The sequence below is a fragment of the Acromyrmex echinatior genome, chromosome 17 (assembly GCF_024713525.1).
Source record: "Acromyrmex echinatior isolate Ae372 chromosome 17, ASM2471352v2, whole genome shotgun sequence".
NCBI lineage: Eukaryota > Metazoa > Arthropoda > Insecta > Hymenoptera > Formicidae > Acromyrmex > Acromyrmex echinatior.
This window is the reverse complement of record NC_141868.1, coordinates 7,325,001-7,342,805: the sequence shown is the minus strand read 5'-3', so window position 1 is coordinate 7,342,805 and position 17,805 is coordinate 7,325,001. Positions and strand designations below refer to the sequence as shown.

At 29.9% G+C, this 17,805-nt stretch overlaps 1 protein-coding gene across 1 annotated transcript; it reads left to right on the top strand.

Moving 5' to 3' along the window:
• Window positions 1-9,844: 9,844 nt before the first annotated feature.
• LOC105149379 (uncharacterized) lies at window positions 9,845-15,910 on the top strand. Its single transcript, XM_087415286.1, has 9 exons — window positions 9,845-10,190; window positions 11,090-11,317; window positions 11,767-11,871; window positions 11,969-12,067; window positions 12,352-12,438; window positions 13,402-13,486; window positions 13,572-13,750; window positions 13,823-13,952; window positions 14,250-15,910. Exons 1-6 carry the CDS (start codon window positions 9,845-9,847, stop codon window positions 13,434-13,436), a joined length of 900 nt encoding a protein of 299 aa, XP_087271412.1. The 3' UTR covers window positions 13,437-13,486; window positions 13,572-13,750; window positions 13,823-13,952; window positions 14,250-15,910.
• Window positions 15,911-17,805: the final 1,895 nt, after the last annotated feature.

Sequence of the window (17,805 nt, the reverse complement as noted above, 5' to 3'; positions counted from 1 at the left end):
AAAGCCCAATATCCATGGCTCAAAGCTCCTGCTCTGTATTTGGTGGGATCAGAAGGGTGTCATATACTACGAACTGCTAAAACCGCATGAAACCGTTACTGGAGATCTCTACCGACGGCAACTGATGCGCTTGAGCCGTGCATTGAAGCAAAAACGGTCGGAATACTTCGAAAGACACGATAAAGTCATCTTGCTGCACGACAATGCTGGCCCACACGTTGCAAAACCGGTAAAAACATACCTGGAAACACTTAAATGGGAAGTGCTACCGCACCCGCCGTATTCTCCTGATATTGCACCTAGCGACTACCACTTGTTTCGATCATTAGCTCATAGCTTGTGCGAGCAGAAGTTCACATCTTACGAAGATTGTACAAAATGGTTCGATTCCTGGATTTCATCTAAAGATGAACAGTTCTTCCGACGCGGTATTCATTCACTGCCCGAAAGATGGTCAAAAGTAGTAGAAAGTGATGGGAAGTACTTTCATTAATGTATTTTTTAATGCTCATGTGAAATAAATAACATTCTTTCATTAAAAAAACGCTACGAATTAATTCCAACACCTAATACAATTACTGGAAGTAGTTCTAAGTTACGTCATATATCGTCATATACTACTATAGCAGTAACACTACTGGCTCAGCATTGACACTATTGCGTATCAGTAATAATAATACTACTGCAGTAGCAATATTACACTAGTAGTATTTTTATACTTCCAAATGATATTGGAAACTTGTATGATAGACCAACATTTAAATTTCATTAATTTGAAAATCGAGATTGTTTCGATATCGAGCTAGAATTAATCTAGCTAGAATTAGAGTCGATGATATTTTTCCTTGATTTCGTGCTCATTTATGGAAAAAGACAACTAACAGGTTGTCAGTATTTATGGCAACAGACATTATTCCCTGAAATTCCTCAATACAAAAGTGACGTAATAAGATTATATTAAATAAACTACAAATAAAAGTAATGTTATTCAGCAGGAACGATAAAATAAAATACAAAGAATTACTAGAAGAAAAGATGTAGACTTTATCGACTGATTCTGAATAATTTCTAAAAAATTTTGAGAAAGCTTTTATGATTAGAGCGATATTGCAATTGTCGAAATGAAATCGAAAAAAACATCGATTCGACCTTTGAATGAAAATATTCAAAATATAAGATTACGTACACACATATTTATACCAAAAATATTAAAAATGTATCAAACTCTTGAAAAAATTGAGAAAGAGAGAAAGAGATAGAGAGAGAGAGAGAGAGAGAGAGAGAAAGTGAGGAAGAGACCGGATAACAAAACCCATGCAATATAAATGTATGTAGATTATACTCTCTACATACGTAATTTTTTATCACTTAAAAATGTTGAAATTTTGATGCAAGTTTCAAATCGACAACTTTTCCATCCGTAACGACGTCCAAACGACGTCTTTTCGAGGAATTATTTCTGATTGAATACTATATTTATCTTTTTGTATTGTTTAAAATTCGAGAATTCTAATATAATTATTGTTATTACCAATCTTATATAATAATTTTATTAGGTGTTGGAATTAATTCGTAGCGTTTTACAAAGTATTTATAAGTTTTAAAAGTACTTTCATTAATGTATTTTTTAATGCTCATGTGAAATAAATAACATTCTTTCATTAAAAAAACGCTACGAATTAATTCCAACACCTAATATTATAAAAGAATGGATTTGGAATAAAATTGTTTTTAATTTTTATTCATGGAAGAAATTAAATGTTAAAGAAATAATAATAGGGTTTTGTGTGTGTGTGTGTGTGTGTGTGTGTGTGTGTGTGTGTGTGTGTGTGTGTGTATACAGAGTGTTGGTTAAGTATACAGAGTGTTGGTTAAGTATGTTGCCATACTCAACAGAGTGATTCTTTGGTTTATTTCAAATAAAAAAGTCTATATAAACATGTGTCCTAAACGGCTTAGTTTCTGAAATACAGGTGAATGTTTACAAATGTTTGACGAAACGGTAAATTGCGTTGAAGATATCTTCTTACATAAATATGCCTTGCTTCACATGAGTTACTATTCGCACAACTGTAAACAAAGTGACAATAAAAATAAGTAATATATATATGTATATATATATATATATATATATTAGGTGTTGGAATTAATTCGTAGCGTTTTTTAATGAAAGAATGTTATTTATTTCACATGAGCATTAAAAAATACATTAATGAAAGTACTTTTAAAACTTATAAATACTTTGTAAAACGCTACGAATTAATTCCAACACCTAATATATATATACATAAATAAAAATAAGAAGTTTACGAGGGGGTTTACAATAGAAGTCGTACCAGTAAGATCTTAATAAAATTAATTAATCACAGAATATGAGAAGAATAATTGACTATGATTCATCAATTTTTTATGACTTAAATCCGGTTGCACCAACATTACTTTGACTTTAAGCAAGATTTAAAACTCTCGTCTCGTTTTAAAGCGAAAGAGAGACAGAGACAAAGAGAGTTTTAAGTCTTGCTTAAAGTCAAAGTAACGTTAGCAATCGGGTCTTAAGGCTCTATGACCTCTACATGGTGGAAGGGATAACATGATGTGCGCAGTTTGGACAGTATCTCTGTCTAATAGGCTTTTTACAATACATCATTAAGTCCTAAGCTTTAAGTCTTAAGCTATGAAATTAATCAATCATAAACGATTTTTCTTCTTACATTCGACTGTAATCAGTTAATGTCTTATGATTTAAGACTTAAAATTTAAGTCTGTCCTCTCTGTTTAGTCGTTCATAAGGAAGAAGTCAACTATGAAACGCTAAATATAGAACGGCATTCATAGTCCGTTTTTATTTTAAAACATTGTTTGAAGATCTTAAATATAATGTCTGAAGATGTTAATACAGTGTTCGGATTGACTTGTGACATCTTAAGACTGTATTTAAGACAGTCTTAAATGCAAGAATCGATTATGAATACCGACTTGATTCACATCGTAAGGTTGGTACTGAATCTTTCCTTGCACAAGAAAAGAATACCACCCCATTTCGCGTTTCACAGTTAGTAGCCCTTGAATCTTATGAACATCCATAGACAGAGAGGGCAGAGATTTAGAGAGAGACTCTATTCAACTGCACATACCATGTTATCCCTTCCATCATGGCTACGATTTCTATTTTGTAGACTTCTTATTAAGTTTTAAACTTTGAATCGTGACCAATCACAGGAAAATAAATTGATGTTTATGAATTACATTTATTACACTACAGAATATTTTGTGATTTATTTGAATTAAGAAGATTTGATTTTCTTATGTGCTATGCTCATTTGGGTGCGCGAAACAATGTCTTAATATAAGATTTGTAATAATTATTGTTTTTAAGAATCTGAATTTATATAATCTGAATATTAATATAATAGGATCATCGTAATAAGAAATGCTAAAGGTGAAAGATTTTTGTGTATTGTTACAAAAACAGAAAAGTCGTCAATTACAGCAAATACATATTTCTGAAAATTTCGTTTCAAAAATAGTTACAAATTTAAATCAGAAAACGGAAATAATTCTTGACACAATTGTAATCAGGAACTAAGTAATGTTTTAGTTGATAAAACAATCTTTGATAACGTATCTTATTTTGTTTTTTATAATGAGAACAGTTATGATAATTTTGTTATCAACGAAAAATACAATTACCAATGCAGCAATCGAGTAATCAAATGTATTACATACATTACATTTTCTACTTTTGGAAAAAATCCGTTATTTAATAATGAGCAATGTCGCTCTGTGAAAAATTAATTATTTGGACTAATAAATATAAAGTATAGCAAAAAACTTTACTTCATATACTAAAAAATGAAGCTCATGATAATCTTTCTAACGATGGTAGAACATTAATGAACACTCCACGTTCTACAATACTTTATAACATATCAAACGGATATTATTATCACTATGATTTGCAAAACGGAATAATTGATAAATTAAAACGATTGAATATGTTAATTATGAATAATATTATTTTCATTAATGTTAATATTGATGGTCTTCCTATTTTAAAAAGTTTTAAAAGTCAGTTACGACTTATCCTAGTTCAAATTTCTTTATCAAATTCTGTACCCTTTCTCATTGGTGCATATCATGAATATAATAAGCCAACAACTCATGATTTTTTACAACACTTTGTCACAGAGTTCAAGCAATTATTTACAATTGGTTTTACGTATGAAAATAATATTTATTATGTTAAAATTAAAGCAATCATATGTGATAGTCCTACATGACTTGTACAAAAGATCATAATGATTATTTTGGATGTAATAAATGTGTCGTAGAAGAAAATTATGAAAATCGAATGCTTTTTCTTGAACAAAATTGTCATTTGCGAACTGATGAATTGTTTAATCTTCGACAAAACCCTGAACATCATACTGGAGTATTAATTTTTAAAAGTATTCAATTACCAATGGTTACTTTTCCTCGATTATATGTATGTGGTATGTTAAATGAAAAAAATGTTGAATTTATTAAAAGGACCCATTCGAATTCAATGTCGATTATCCGGCTAACAAACAAAAAATTTAAATAAACGTATGCTTGCTTTAAAAAAATATGTTTGTGCTGAATTTGTCAGAGTACCAAGTAGTGTTGAAGAGGTGGCTAGATGAAAAGCGAAATTTCGAATTTTTTAATTATATCTTAGTCTTGTTTTGTTGTATAAATATTTTCCTTATAATTATTTAAAACATTTCATTGCATTTCATTGTGCAATTCGAATATTATGTAATCCCTAAGATTATTTATATAATAATGAGTATGCAAAAGAACTTTTACTTTATTTTGTTCAAAATTATGAAATTTTATATAGTAAGGATAATATGATGTACACAGTACATAATTTAATACACTTAAGCAATGATGCTAAACAATTTGGGTCATTGGATTCAGTTTCAGTGCTTTTTTTTTGAGAATTATTTGCACAATTTAAAAAAATTGTTAAGAAAGTATGAAAAGCCTTTGCCACAAATACATCGTCGAATAATTGAAAAGATTACAGCAAGTGAATATAAACAAAGTAAAGATACAGAACAATATTCAATATTAATTTTGGAAAACAATAAGAACATTCCATTTGAATGTTCTTCTTATGAGATATTGAAATTTCGTGAATTCAAGTTATCTTTTGTTCTTCACAAGCAGATAAAAAATAATAAAGTCTTCATGATACATTATATTGGATTGGAAAAGGAAAATCCTTGTATAATTGGTCAAGAATTTAAAAAGTATTTTTCTCTCGATTTTTATCCATGCAATTCTCAAGAATGTTTTCTCTAATAATTTAACTGAACTGAAATGTATTTTTGCGAACGAAATTCAAAGAAAATCTGTATTACTTTCGTATCAAGGAGACAGATTTTGTGTCTTTCCACTTCTTCATTCAGATTTAATACAAGGTATAGAGATTGACGAAACACACAAAATTAGTTCATAATTATTTATTTAATTACAATTTTTTATTTCTATTAGTTCATAATTTTATTTATTTATTTAATTATTGAAATTTTTTATTTCTATTAATTCAAATTTTACTTATTTATTTAATTATTGTAATTTTTTATTTCTATTTTTATATAGATGTTTAAAGTTGCAATTGGTCATGGTGCTCAGTTGTGCTACAATCATGGCTTGATCTTAATAAGAAACTGTGTTTCTGGCCACCATACGGTGTTGACGTGTCAAAAGCATTGAAGAAAATGTTATCTCCAGAAGCTTCATGGGAGAGCATTCCATATAAATATGTTATAGAACTATTCGATATAAGAATAACAATAGATTAAATAAATTTTGACAAGTGTGATATTTCAGATATACATTTTGATTTGAATGAATGTTATATTTTGTTATAATTCATTATTTTTGTAAGTAATAAATAGCATATAAAATATTTGTAACACCTTACGCTACAATACGTTATGTTTTAATCGTAAACTAAAAACTGTATGTAACAAAATAAATATCGAAGAAAATTATAACGTTTAACTTCCACTTTATATACTAAGGCTCAGTTTCATAACTGATAGTTAACTCTTAACCGAGGTTCAACTTGTTCGTTATCGCTTTTCAATTTTAGAATTGGAAAAAGATGAGAAATAAGTTAAACCTTGATTAAGAGTTAACCGTGAGTTGTGAAACTCACTGAGCCTAACTCATTCTAATCGTATTTGAAAAAAATGATAGACCGATCAATAAGTTTGTCATTTCGTAATCAGACTGTGTTCTAAAATTTCTAGTTTTAAATAAAAAATATAAAATCTTATTGTGTATGTATGTATTATTAAATAAATAATAAACAGAGTATCTCTGAAATACATGTACTCGTTCATTTCATGTTCAATGGAGAATTAATTATTTATTATTGATGTTCTTTATTATTTCCTTTAAAGATGCTAAGGAAGAAGAGAAAGATGCAGAATTTGTGTCATCAGATGAAGGAAAAATTGTAACTCTTCAAAATAAAAAAGATTTGCCTTTAAAAAGACAAAGAAAGCCTAAAATGTTTGATGATGACAAAGACTGGTCTTCCGGTATGCATTAAAAATCTATAAAATTAATTATTAAGTTATTATACTTCTAAGTTTTTTATTGTTTTTCAATTTTAAATTTTTGTGGCTTCATTTTTTATAGCAAATGATTCTGAAAGATCGAAAAATTCTTGGGAAATTCAAATTTCTGATGATAAATCGGTAAACAAAACTAAATAAATATTTAAAAATTAAAGCAAAAACATTATATACTTTGCAATATATGTATACAAGGTGCGTCATCAAAATCTGGATAAATCGAACAATTTCTTTAAACAAAATGTTTTAATGAAAAATTCCAATATCACAAAAAAACCTTTTATATGGCATTTGGGGGATCTCTGTAGAGCACAATTATTCGATATGTTCCCCAGTTAGTTTGAATGACGGCCTCTATTTTCGGTCTGAAACGTTCGCAAGCATGCTGTAATGTAGCGCTGTCGACGAATGCTCAATAGCGGTCCTTAATGACATTACATTGGGATGTCGAGACTTGTTTGTGAATTTCAATTACGCTCCATACGTAGTAGTCCAAGGGATTTAAATCTGGGCTTGGGAGGCCAGAATTCCTTGGACCAAAACATATCGACATTGAGAGTCAATTTTGAATTAAATGACTCGTATGAGCCAGTACATCATCCTGCTGAAAAAACATATGGCCTTCCGGACGCCATAGTTTCCATCTACAGCTTCACTACATCCATCAGAACGCGCAATGGTTGCCCTGGATCATCCGAAATTAGCGCTTGAGCCCTTTCAACGACTGTGGGGATCCTCGCGGTGCGTTCTTTCGAGTGACTCTCCCTTGCTGGCATATTGGAACCTTCGTTGGACTATTCTAAAGCAGTATATTTTACCACAATATCATAAACAGTTGATCTCGAGTATCCAAAGAACCGAATTATTTCCATTGCTGAGCACCCAGCGTTAAGGCTTTCGATGATCGCGGCTTTTCGATTATATTCCGCACTTGGTTTCAACATCACGGCCATTTTGAGAATATGACTGTTTACTAGAAGCATCAGGCATTCTCGGACGCCAACAACAATCTCTGGCGGAGGCACAATATAGCTGAAAATTGAAATTGAAATTTGTCCGGATTTTGGTGACATTCTGTATGTATGTATGTGTATATATGTATATATATATATATATATATATATATATATATATATATATATTAGATTAGTGTATATGAAATGTCGGATTTTTTTTACATATGAACGTTTGTCTCCCTTTTCGTTATGCTTTTGTTTTTGGCATAATCTCATTTATAGTCGTATTGTCCATTGCCAGAGTCACATTTCAACAAAGAAGATTTTCTCAAAAGTGTTCCATTTTGTTATTTGTTTTGAATTTCGTAAGAATATGAATTCAACCGATATTCATGTAATTTTTTTATATGAGTATAAACTTGGTAATAATGCTGCAAAAGCTGCACGTAATATAAACCAGACATTTGGGGAGAATACTGTTAACGATCGGAAAGTGCAACGTTGGTTTGAAAAATTTCGGTCTGGTGATTTTTCCCTACAAAATGAATCCGCGTGGAAGATCCAAAACGTCTATGAAAAATGATGCTCTGAAAGCATTGGTGGAAACGAATCCAACTGTATCTACAAGGGAACTTGCTACCAGAATGAAAGTTGACCATACAACGATATTGCGACACCTTTCTGAAATTGGCAAGGTGAAAAAAATGAATAAATGGGTACCGCACGAACTAACCGAGCGAAATAATCTGGATCGATTAAACGTATGCTCATTATTACTAACCCGATTTCATCGAGAGCCATTTTTCAATCGGATTATTACTTGTGATGAAAAATGGGTTCTTTACGACAATAGGAAAAGGTGTGGCTTGATAGGAATGAGGCTTGTGCTCATATTCCAAGATCGCCACTTCATCCACGGAAAATTTTAATAACAGTTTGGTGGAATGTGACTGGAGTAATTCATTACTCATTCCTTCGAACTGGGGAGACAATTACAGCCGAAAAGTACATTGATGAAATGCATGAAAAATTGAAAATTATACGCCCATCACTTGTTAATCAGCATGGCCCAATACTTCTCCACGACAACGCTCGGCCGCATACGTCGTACAAAACAATTGCGAAATTAAATGAATTAAAATATGAAATTTTGCAGGACCCAGCTTATTCACCAGATTTTCGCCAATCGACTTTCATTTTTTTAAACATTTAGAATAGTTTTTACGGACTAAACAATATGAAAATGAAGACAGAAAATGAAGACTGAAAAATTCCATTTCACAGTTTATTGATTCTAAAGATCATAATTTCTTTAAGACAGGCATCTATGCATTAAAATCTCGTTGGGAAAAGTATATTGAAACAAATGGAGCATATTTTGATTAAATAAACAGCTTTTGAAAAAAGATAGAGTAATTTTATATATTCACTTAAAAATCCGACATTTCATATGCACAATCTAATATATATATATATATATATCTATATATATATATATATACACATACATACATATAGAGTATATATATATATATCTTGTATATAGCTTATTATTTTAAATTTAATATTTTAAAATGTACTATTTGTATTTGCAGAGAAAATTGAGAAAAATGTTCCGAATATTCCATATAATTACAAATATGATAAATTTTTAGACACACATATAAGTTAAAATATGATAAATTTTTTTTGTATGATTAAGTAGAATTTATTCATGCATTATATACATAATTATAAAGATGTATTAGGTGTTGGAATTAATTCGTAGCGTTTTACAAGTGATGGGAAGTACTTTCATTAATGTATTTTTTAATGCTCATGTGAAATAAATAACATTCTTTCATTAAAAAACGCTACGAATTAATTCCAACACCTAATAATAAAAAGAAATCCATTATTTTTCCAATAGATGACTTTAGTAATATGTATCTCGCGTTGTATAAGTGCGATCGGGTTACGCTAGATGGCGTTAGAAATATAAGATTTCGTACTAAAAAAACTACTCAGATAGTTTTGTGATTGCTTGACTCAGTATTGTTTGAGCGCGCGTCAAAGATGGACACCAGCAAAGAGAAAATATATTTACAGTTTTTCTTCGATAAAGGCGAAAACGCAAGCCAAGCGACTGAAAATGTGAATAGTGTTTATGGTCCTGATACTGTAACAGTCAATCACGTGCAATTTTGATTTCGTCGATTCCGTTCCGATAATTTTGATGTCAAAGATGCATCACGCTCTGGGAGGCCAATTGTCGAAAATGTCGATAAAATAATGGAAATCATCGAGTCCGACCGTCATGTAAGCACTGTTTCGATTGCCCAGGAGCTAAACATTGCACAAAAAATCGTTTGGAACCACTTGAATAAGGCTGGATATAAAAAGAAGCTCGATGTATGGGTGCCACACGAGTTAACGCAAAAAAACCTCATGGACCGAATTTCCATCTGCGAATCGCTGCTGAATCGCAACAAAATCAACCCATTTCTGAAGCGGATAGTGACTGGTGATGAAAAGTGGGTCACTTATGACAACGTCAAGCGAAAACGGTCGTGGTCGAATCGCGGTGAGCCGGCGCAAACGGTGGCCAAGCCAGAATTGACGGTCAGGAAGTTTTGCTGTATGTTTGATGGGATTGGCAGGGAATCATCTACTATGAGCTGTTCCCCTACGGCCAAACTCTTAATTCGGACCTGTACTGTCAACAATTGGATCGTCTGAAGGAAGCAATCGCTCAGAAGCGATCAGCGTTGGCCAATAGGAGAGGAATTGTGTTCCATCAGGACAACGCAAGGCCACACACATCGATAGTGACTCGCCAGAAGCTCCGGGAAGCTTAGTTGGGAGGTTCTTATGCATCCACTTTATAATCCGAACCTAGCTCTAAGTGATTACCACCTGTTCCTGTCTATGGCGAATGATTTTGCTAGTGAAAAATTCGCCTCAAGAGAAGCTTATGAAAATCGACTGTCCCAGTTTTTTGCCAATAGGGATGAAGATTTCTATGAGAGAGGCATAATGGAATTACCTTCAAAATGGCAATAAGTTATCAAACAAAACGGTGCATATTTGACCTAAATCGGATCATTCTAACTATACTAAATAAAGCCTTCAATTTCATGCAAAAATAATGGATATCTTGTTACTACACCTTATATATACATATACATATACAGGGTGAATCGTAGATAGTGGGATCGTATATTCATGTCACCACAGGGTAATATGCCATACAGATATATAGAGTGAATCAGAGTCGTTGAATCAGCTTTTTACCCTATGAGAAAATTATCGATTGCACACGTTATAATTCAATTATATCGCATGCTTGGGTAGGTATGAAATCAATAAATTTTTTCTCATGGAGTAAAAGCTGGTTCAACGACTCTATATATACAGGGTGGCATGAATATACGGTCCCACTTGTCCCGAGCAGGTAGAGTGGACTAAATTGAATAGAAAAGTTCTCTATCATTTTGTAATGCTCGCATTAATTAACGAGATATTAAACATTTAAAGATAGCCGAATACGCGCGTCCGCTCGACTTACTATTGTCGAAGGTACGGCCCACCGAGCGCATGGCCCGCGGACCGCGAGGAGCGGGAATGGCCTAGCAGGCGCGTCGTGCCGTTTGAGCTTAGATGCTCGCGACGATAAACCCCGCTCCTCACGGCCCGCGCGTTCGGTGAGCCGTGCCTTCGGCAATAATAGGTCGGGAGGACGCGCGTATTTGGCTATCTTTAAACGTTAATATCTCGTTAATTATTGCGAGCATTATAAAATAGTAGAGGACTTTTCTACTCAGTTTAGTCCACTCTCAGGACGAGTGTGGCCGTATATTCATGCTACCCTGTACACACACACACACACACACACACACACACACACACACACACACACACGCACGCACGCACGCACGCACGCACGCACGCACGCACGCACGCACGCACATGTATAAGATGCATTATAATCATTTTACATATAATTATATTTATACATGATTACCTTGGTGAAAAAATTTAGCTGAAATTAATCCACGTTTTGGAACATTTCAGCAATTTCGCAGTAATGTTCCAAAACATGAAATAATGTGAATGAAATTTTTTCATTAGGATATATTGTATAGATTTTTAGAAAGAATATCTTAGAAAATAATTAATGATAAAATTTGTATAATTTCATCTTTTTTTTTTAGATACACAACTCGAACAGGACAAGTCTTTTAAATGTTCAAATATTTCTGATACTCGTGAGTTTGATGATAGTTATCATGTTCCGCAAAACCAAGAAAATTTTAAAGGTAAAGAAATTATTTGTTACTAATAAAATTTATATCGTTTATAAATTTATAAAATGTATGTACTCACATACACACATATTTTATATCTATTTTACAGATGATATTCAAGAGAATTATTCCGGAAGGATAAAATATAATGCAAATAAATCTTCATCTAATACAGAAGAAAAGCGGTGTCTTCTTATGATAAAACACAGTACGTAATAAATTATTATTTTTATATTTTATATATTTGTTATAAATATTTTAAAATGTGTTTTAATTCATTATTAATATTCTTTAATTTTTGTTCAGTTTTTTTTTTTATTATATTCCTGGAATTGATATAAAAATGATAAACAGAATGAAATCTGAACTTTCTAAAGATAATCAGGAAAAATATTATAGGTTTTTACATATTATATTATACTATTTCTATAATTTTATGGTCGAGGTACCTATATTTTTAATTGTTAACAGTTATTTTTCTTTTTTTCATAGGGAAAGATGATTCTACGCTACAAGTGCAACAATCAAATATTATTCCAAATCTTTTTCAAACTTTGGAAAAGGAACCTTTAAGCAAAGGTCAGTCTTTTGTACATAGTTAGAAAATTTCTGTTAAATTTAACACATTTGACATGTCCCAACGGTCCACTCAATATTTTGTGTTAATTTAATACAATATGATTATATATATATATATATATATATATATATATATATATGGAAATAATGCAAAGATTATGTACAAATTTTACACAAAAAATGTGACGCTGACAATTTGTACGCAATTATATACAATATCTTCATTAAAATTAATTTATAATATAAATTAATTAAATTAACATATTTCAATAAATTTAACTTTTACAATAATATATTTATTATTACATAATTTATTTATTTATCTTAAAATTCTTTGAAAAATATTTTTATATGATTTATTACTACTCACAATTATATTACTTTAACACTGAAGAATATTGAAAATCAATTTAATACAAAATATTAAAATAATCACAGTATATTACATAACACTAACAATAAGTTAAATTAATACTGGAATATATTAAAAATTTAACACAAAATTTTAACAAAGACTTGAGTGATCATTTGTAACACAAATACAAATTTTCTTGCTGTGTAGTCTTTTTGCATTCATGTTATTTAATTTTTGTTTTTACGAGAAAATTCCACACAAGGATATTTAATGTCAATAAATCGAAAAGTAGATGAAATCTTGATTATTCTTCATGAACAATATTCTTCATCAACAGCAAAATATTCTTTGGACTTATTACCTAATTTTCCGTTAAATTCAATGGAAGACTTTAAAAAATTTAGTAACGATTTAAAAAAGAACGAAAAACTACGAAATCAATTTGTAAGTTGAACATTGTTTTTATTAATAAAAAAAAAGATGAATATATTTTTAAAGTCACATTTCGTATTTGATATTTTTTACAATGAAAAAAGATTCATGTGATAGATGAAAAATCAGCAGAAAATCATTTGATTAATTGTTTGATTATAACTCTTTCCAATCAGCTTGCCAGACATTTAACATGGGATGGTCAACGTAAGACAAAGGGAATTAAAGACATGACTTTTATGGGTATGACAAATATTATGGGTAATTATTGATTGGTACAATTTGTTTAACGTAAGAAATTAGTTTTTAAAATACATTTTGTCTTATAATAAAATAATTCTTGTAGGAACTATTTCAAACGTGTACAGCTCAACTTTTAACAGTTTAAGGAATAAATTTTTCGAATAGTTACGAAGAGTTGAAAATAGATATCGGTATCATTTAAAGTTAGGACATTAAACATAATTGGAAGCTAGTCGCAAATGGAAGCTGTTGAAGGTATACAACAATTAAAATATTGCAAAGGTAAAAGAAGTATTGCTTATTTAATCTTGTTAAATATGTGATGTTAATAAATTATAATTTCTATTTGTACAGATTACATAAGTGTAATAGAAGCTTCAATACATGCTGACTTCTATTCATATAACATGAATAAGTATGAGAAATTTTCAAATTTTAATAAAAAAAGAAGTATACACCGTCAAAAAATTCATCTGTATGTGAGGTAAAGTAATTTATTCTTTATAAATATATTTAAGATATTAAAATAAAAATGTAATATAAAATATACACAGATTAATTATAATATTTGAATACACGGTAGTGTCTTGGCACTAAGTATATGTATAGTCATCACATTGAATTTAATTCTTTCTCTTTTTGTCGTAATCTTTTCAATTATCATTGCATTGTGAGTCTAAATCAATATGATAATTACGATATTTAATATATAATATTTTATGAAATGGTATATACTATATAATATTTTTCTGAATTTTTGATTTCTTTTATATTATTACAGATGCATTTTGCTCTTAAAATATAGAAACAGAGAATGGATAATAAAAAGAAATTAAAACCAAATGCAGTGCCAACAATTTTCAGATACTGTAAAGAAGAAAGTACCTTTTAATAATCAAAATTTTGATGTAGTTGAGGATAAACGTAGGTTTATTTCTGACGATTGCAAAGAAGATCAAATTATAATAATTATAGTAAATTATAGTAAATTATAGTAAATTATAGAACAGGTAAAATCAAAAAAGTGATAAAAATCAATGAAAGAAGTATATATATTTATAAACATTTATAATAAATATATCTTTTAGATAATTATAAATGATAACTATAAATGATAACTATAAATTTGAAGTTAATGCATCAATAATCAATCCTAATACATCATCAACAAAATGTACTTCAAGTATAACAGAAATTGATGGAAAAAAAGAAAAAGATAGAAACAAAAAATTAGAAGAAATAAATCGAAAAATGCAAATCCATTTAACTCTTATGCGCAAGAAAATGAGAATTTTAAGATCTAGAATATTAAGACTTGAAAATAAAAATAATAATGATCAATATAAAAAAAGCTTTAAAGGAAGTATTCAATGAAGAACAAATTAAAGCTATTAACAAAAAAACGAAAAACAAATTGGCTTAATGAAACTGTTCAATGTTCACTTAGATTGAGGTTTACTTGTGATACTAATGGTTATGAAGAGTTTTTACAACAAAAAATACCACTTCCAAATTTGCGCACTTTACAACGAAGATTGGAAAATTTAAAATTTGAGAGTGATATTTCAAATGAAATGTTCGATTTTTTACAATTTAAACTATCTTCTTTTCAAAATGATAAAGAATGTGGGCTTGTTATTGATGAAATAAGTAACACTAAAACATGTTTATGATTCTTCAACGAAAACATTACTAGGAAATATAACATTTCCAAATAAAGAAGGTAATGCAATGCATGCTTTAACATTAATGTTAACAGGTACAGCTAATCGATGGATATTATGGGTTATTTTTACACAGGCGACTCATTTAATGGAGCAGTTTTAAAAGATATCATTTTACAGATAATTCATAAAGCTGAAATAATTGGTCTTCATGTTAATTATGTAACTTCTGATATGGATCTTGGAAATGGCAAACTATGGAAATGTTATGGGATAAGTGTGGGACGATATTCAGACGTTAGAAATTGTATTCCCCATCCTTCTGATCCTAATAAATTCCTATATTTTATTGCAGATGTACTACATCTTTTGAAAAATGTAAAAGAATCATTACTTAACAACAAATTTTTTATCTTGCCAGAAGAATTTGTTAATAAGTATAAATTACTATGTAACAGAGTTGAAAAAACATTTTAATGAATTAAACATTTTAATGAATTAATGGAATCTCAGAAAGATCTCGAATTTTTTCTAACGCCTAGATTAAATATTGATGATATCAAAACTACTAATACTTACAATAAATGCGTGTAAACAAAGCAAAAAATGTTTTTTCAACCCATGTCAGTAGTGCATTAGAATTTTTAGCTAATCATAAGACAGAATATATTATAACTTCATGGTTTGTTAAACAACCATCTAAGCGATTCTCATTAATGACTTCTAGAACATGTTGTAAAGGATTGGATACAAGAAATAAAGAAATATATAATGCTAACATTTCTTTTCTTCGTAAAATAATAGATCTTTTTACGAAAATAAAAATAGATAGTGAATATAAATTTAAACCTATACAAAGAGACATCATACTCTCTACAACATCAATTATTAATTTAGTAGAGTATCTTTTAGAACATCGCAATTCATTTTTCAATTTATTTTAACTGGTCGTCTTACACAAGACTGTATAGAAAATCTATTTTCACTTTTGCGACATAAAAATCCAATCCATTTTAGATTCTTTACAATTTAAAAATAATTTGAAAGTTATAGCTATATCGATGTATACGAAACCAATATTGATAGGAAATTGAAACTGATAATAGTGAATACCTTTCTGGTTTTATAGATTATTTAAAGTGTAAAAAAAATGACGTATCAAATTCTGTATTTCATTCATTTATTGTAATCATAGACCAAATTCCTCCTTTTGATAATAATTTAACAATAGCGTATAATAATAAAGAGATGAATTGTTTATATAATGTTGCAGAATATTGTTTGGCATCTGTTAAAAAAACATGTACCTCATGTAATTGCATAAAATCTGGCACAAAAAACCATTAAATTTTAAATTTTCTGAACTGATAAGAATTAAATGTTACAACGCAAATACGTTATACTTTGTTAATAAGGCGATATTTCAAGTTTTCTTACAATTGGAAAATATTTATAGACATTATAGTCTTTACATTGAAAAAATACGTAATGTAAATTTACATATCTTTTTCGTTAATAAATTTGATTCTGTTCCCACAGATCATATTCTTGATTATCATAATTTGCGTTTAAAACTATTAAAAAATTTGCTACAGTGCATTTAAAATTTAAAAATAAGCGTAGAATTGTATTACCGAATCAAATATTATGACAGTAAATCGATGTATCATTCTTTTAAGTAAAATATGTTTCATTTTGCGATTTATTTTCTCTTATTTAAAATAAATTTTGTTTTCAACATAGCGCAAATAATGTGCAATAAATAACATTTTGTATAAAGTAATGTGCAATATTACAAAATGTACAATATTGCAATAGTATAAAATAAATGAAATTTTATAATAAATAATATATATAAAATTTTATTATTTTATATATAATGTTATATATATTATTATTTTATATACAATATTTATTTATTATCATTTTTTAATTTGTCATAATTTTTGAGCATTTTTTAGCATGAATTCAAAATTTAGAAAATAATGCGTTTAAAAACTGGAGGGAATGGCTGAAACATGGCGGAGCAATCACAAGTGATACTCGTATGGCGTCACTCTGATTATAGGCTCTCTAGGGAATAGGAGCTTGAATTTCGCGCGCGTCCACTCTATATGACGTATACCGCTACTCTGTCTTCTCTTCTGAGTTTACCCAGGGACGTTCCTAAAATCTCCCTCCATTGACCGCGCTGCTGTTGGCGTGGGGAGAAGCGTCAGAAGCGTTCTAGAAGATGCCCGTGTATATTATTCGGGCCCGGCGGCGAGTATGTTCGAAAAATAATTATTGGACAAAATTAAGTTGCTACGGACGTGACAGAATATCAGTAAAGCTGTGTACTCGCGTGTCGCTCGCGACGAACATAGCGCTAGTATATCGGAGCATAAGAAAAAGAAAACTCCAAACTATTCCAAACTTCATATTGTTCGTGATCTCCTCTCACAGGGACATAGAGGGCGAATGAACTCGCTAAGCTAGGATAGATTTGAAGATCTTTTACTCTGATTTATTTTCAGAGGCTAGAAGTTCTGCTGCGAAGCAATGCAGAGCCTCGACGAGGAATTTAGATGGAAAGACCTACATTATGAACAATTCTTTCGCTTCCAAGCCGACAAACCATGGTTTAATAACACTTCTTTAAAAGAGAAGAGATTCTCTTAATCAATCGTCTAC

Bases quoted from the DNA above. Each gene is read 5' to 3' on its own strand.
- LOC105149379 (XM_087415286.1), top strand. From the start codon at position 9,845: ATGGAAATCATCGAGTCCGACCGTCATGTAAGCACTGTTTCGATTGCC. The intron at 12,068-12,351 runs GTACGTAATAAA...TTTTTTTCATAG, and splicing joins TCTTCTTATGATAAAACACA to GGAAAGATGATTCTACGCTA. The intron at 12,439-13,401 runs GTCAGTCTTTTG...CTTTCCAATCAG, and splicing joins AAAGGAACCTTTAAGCAAAG to CTTGCCAGACATTTAACATG.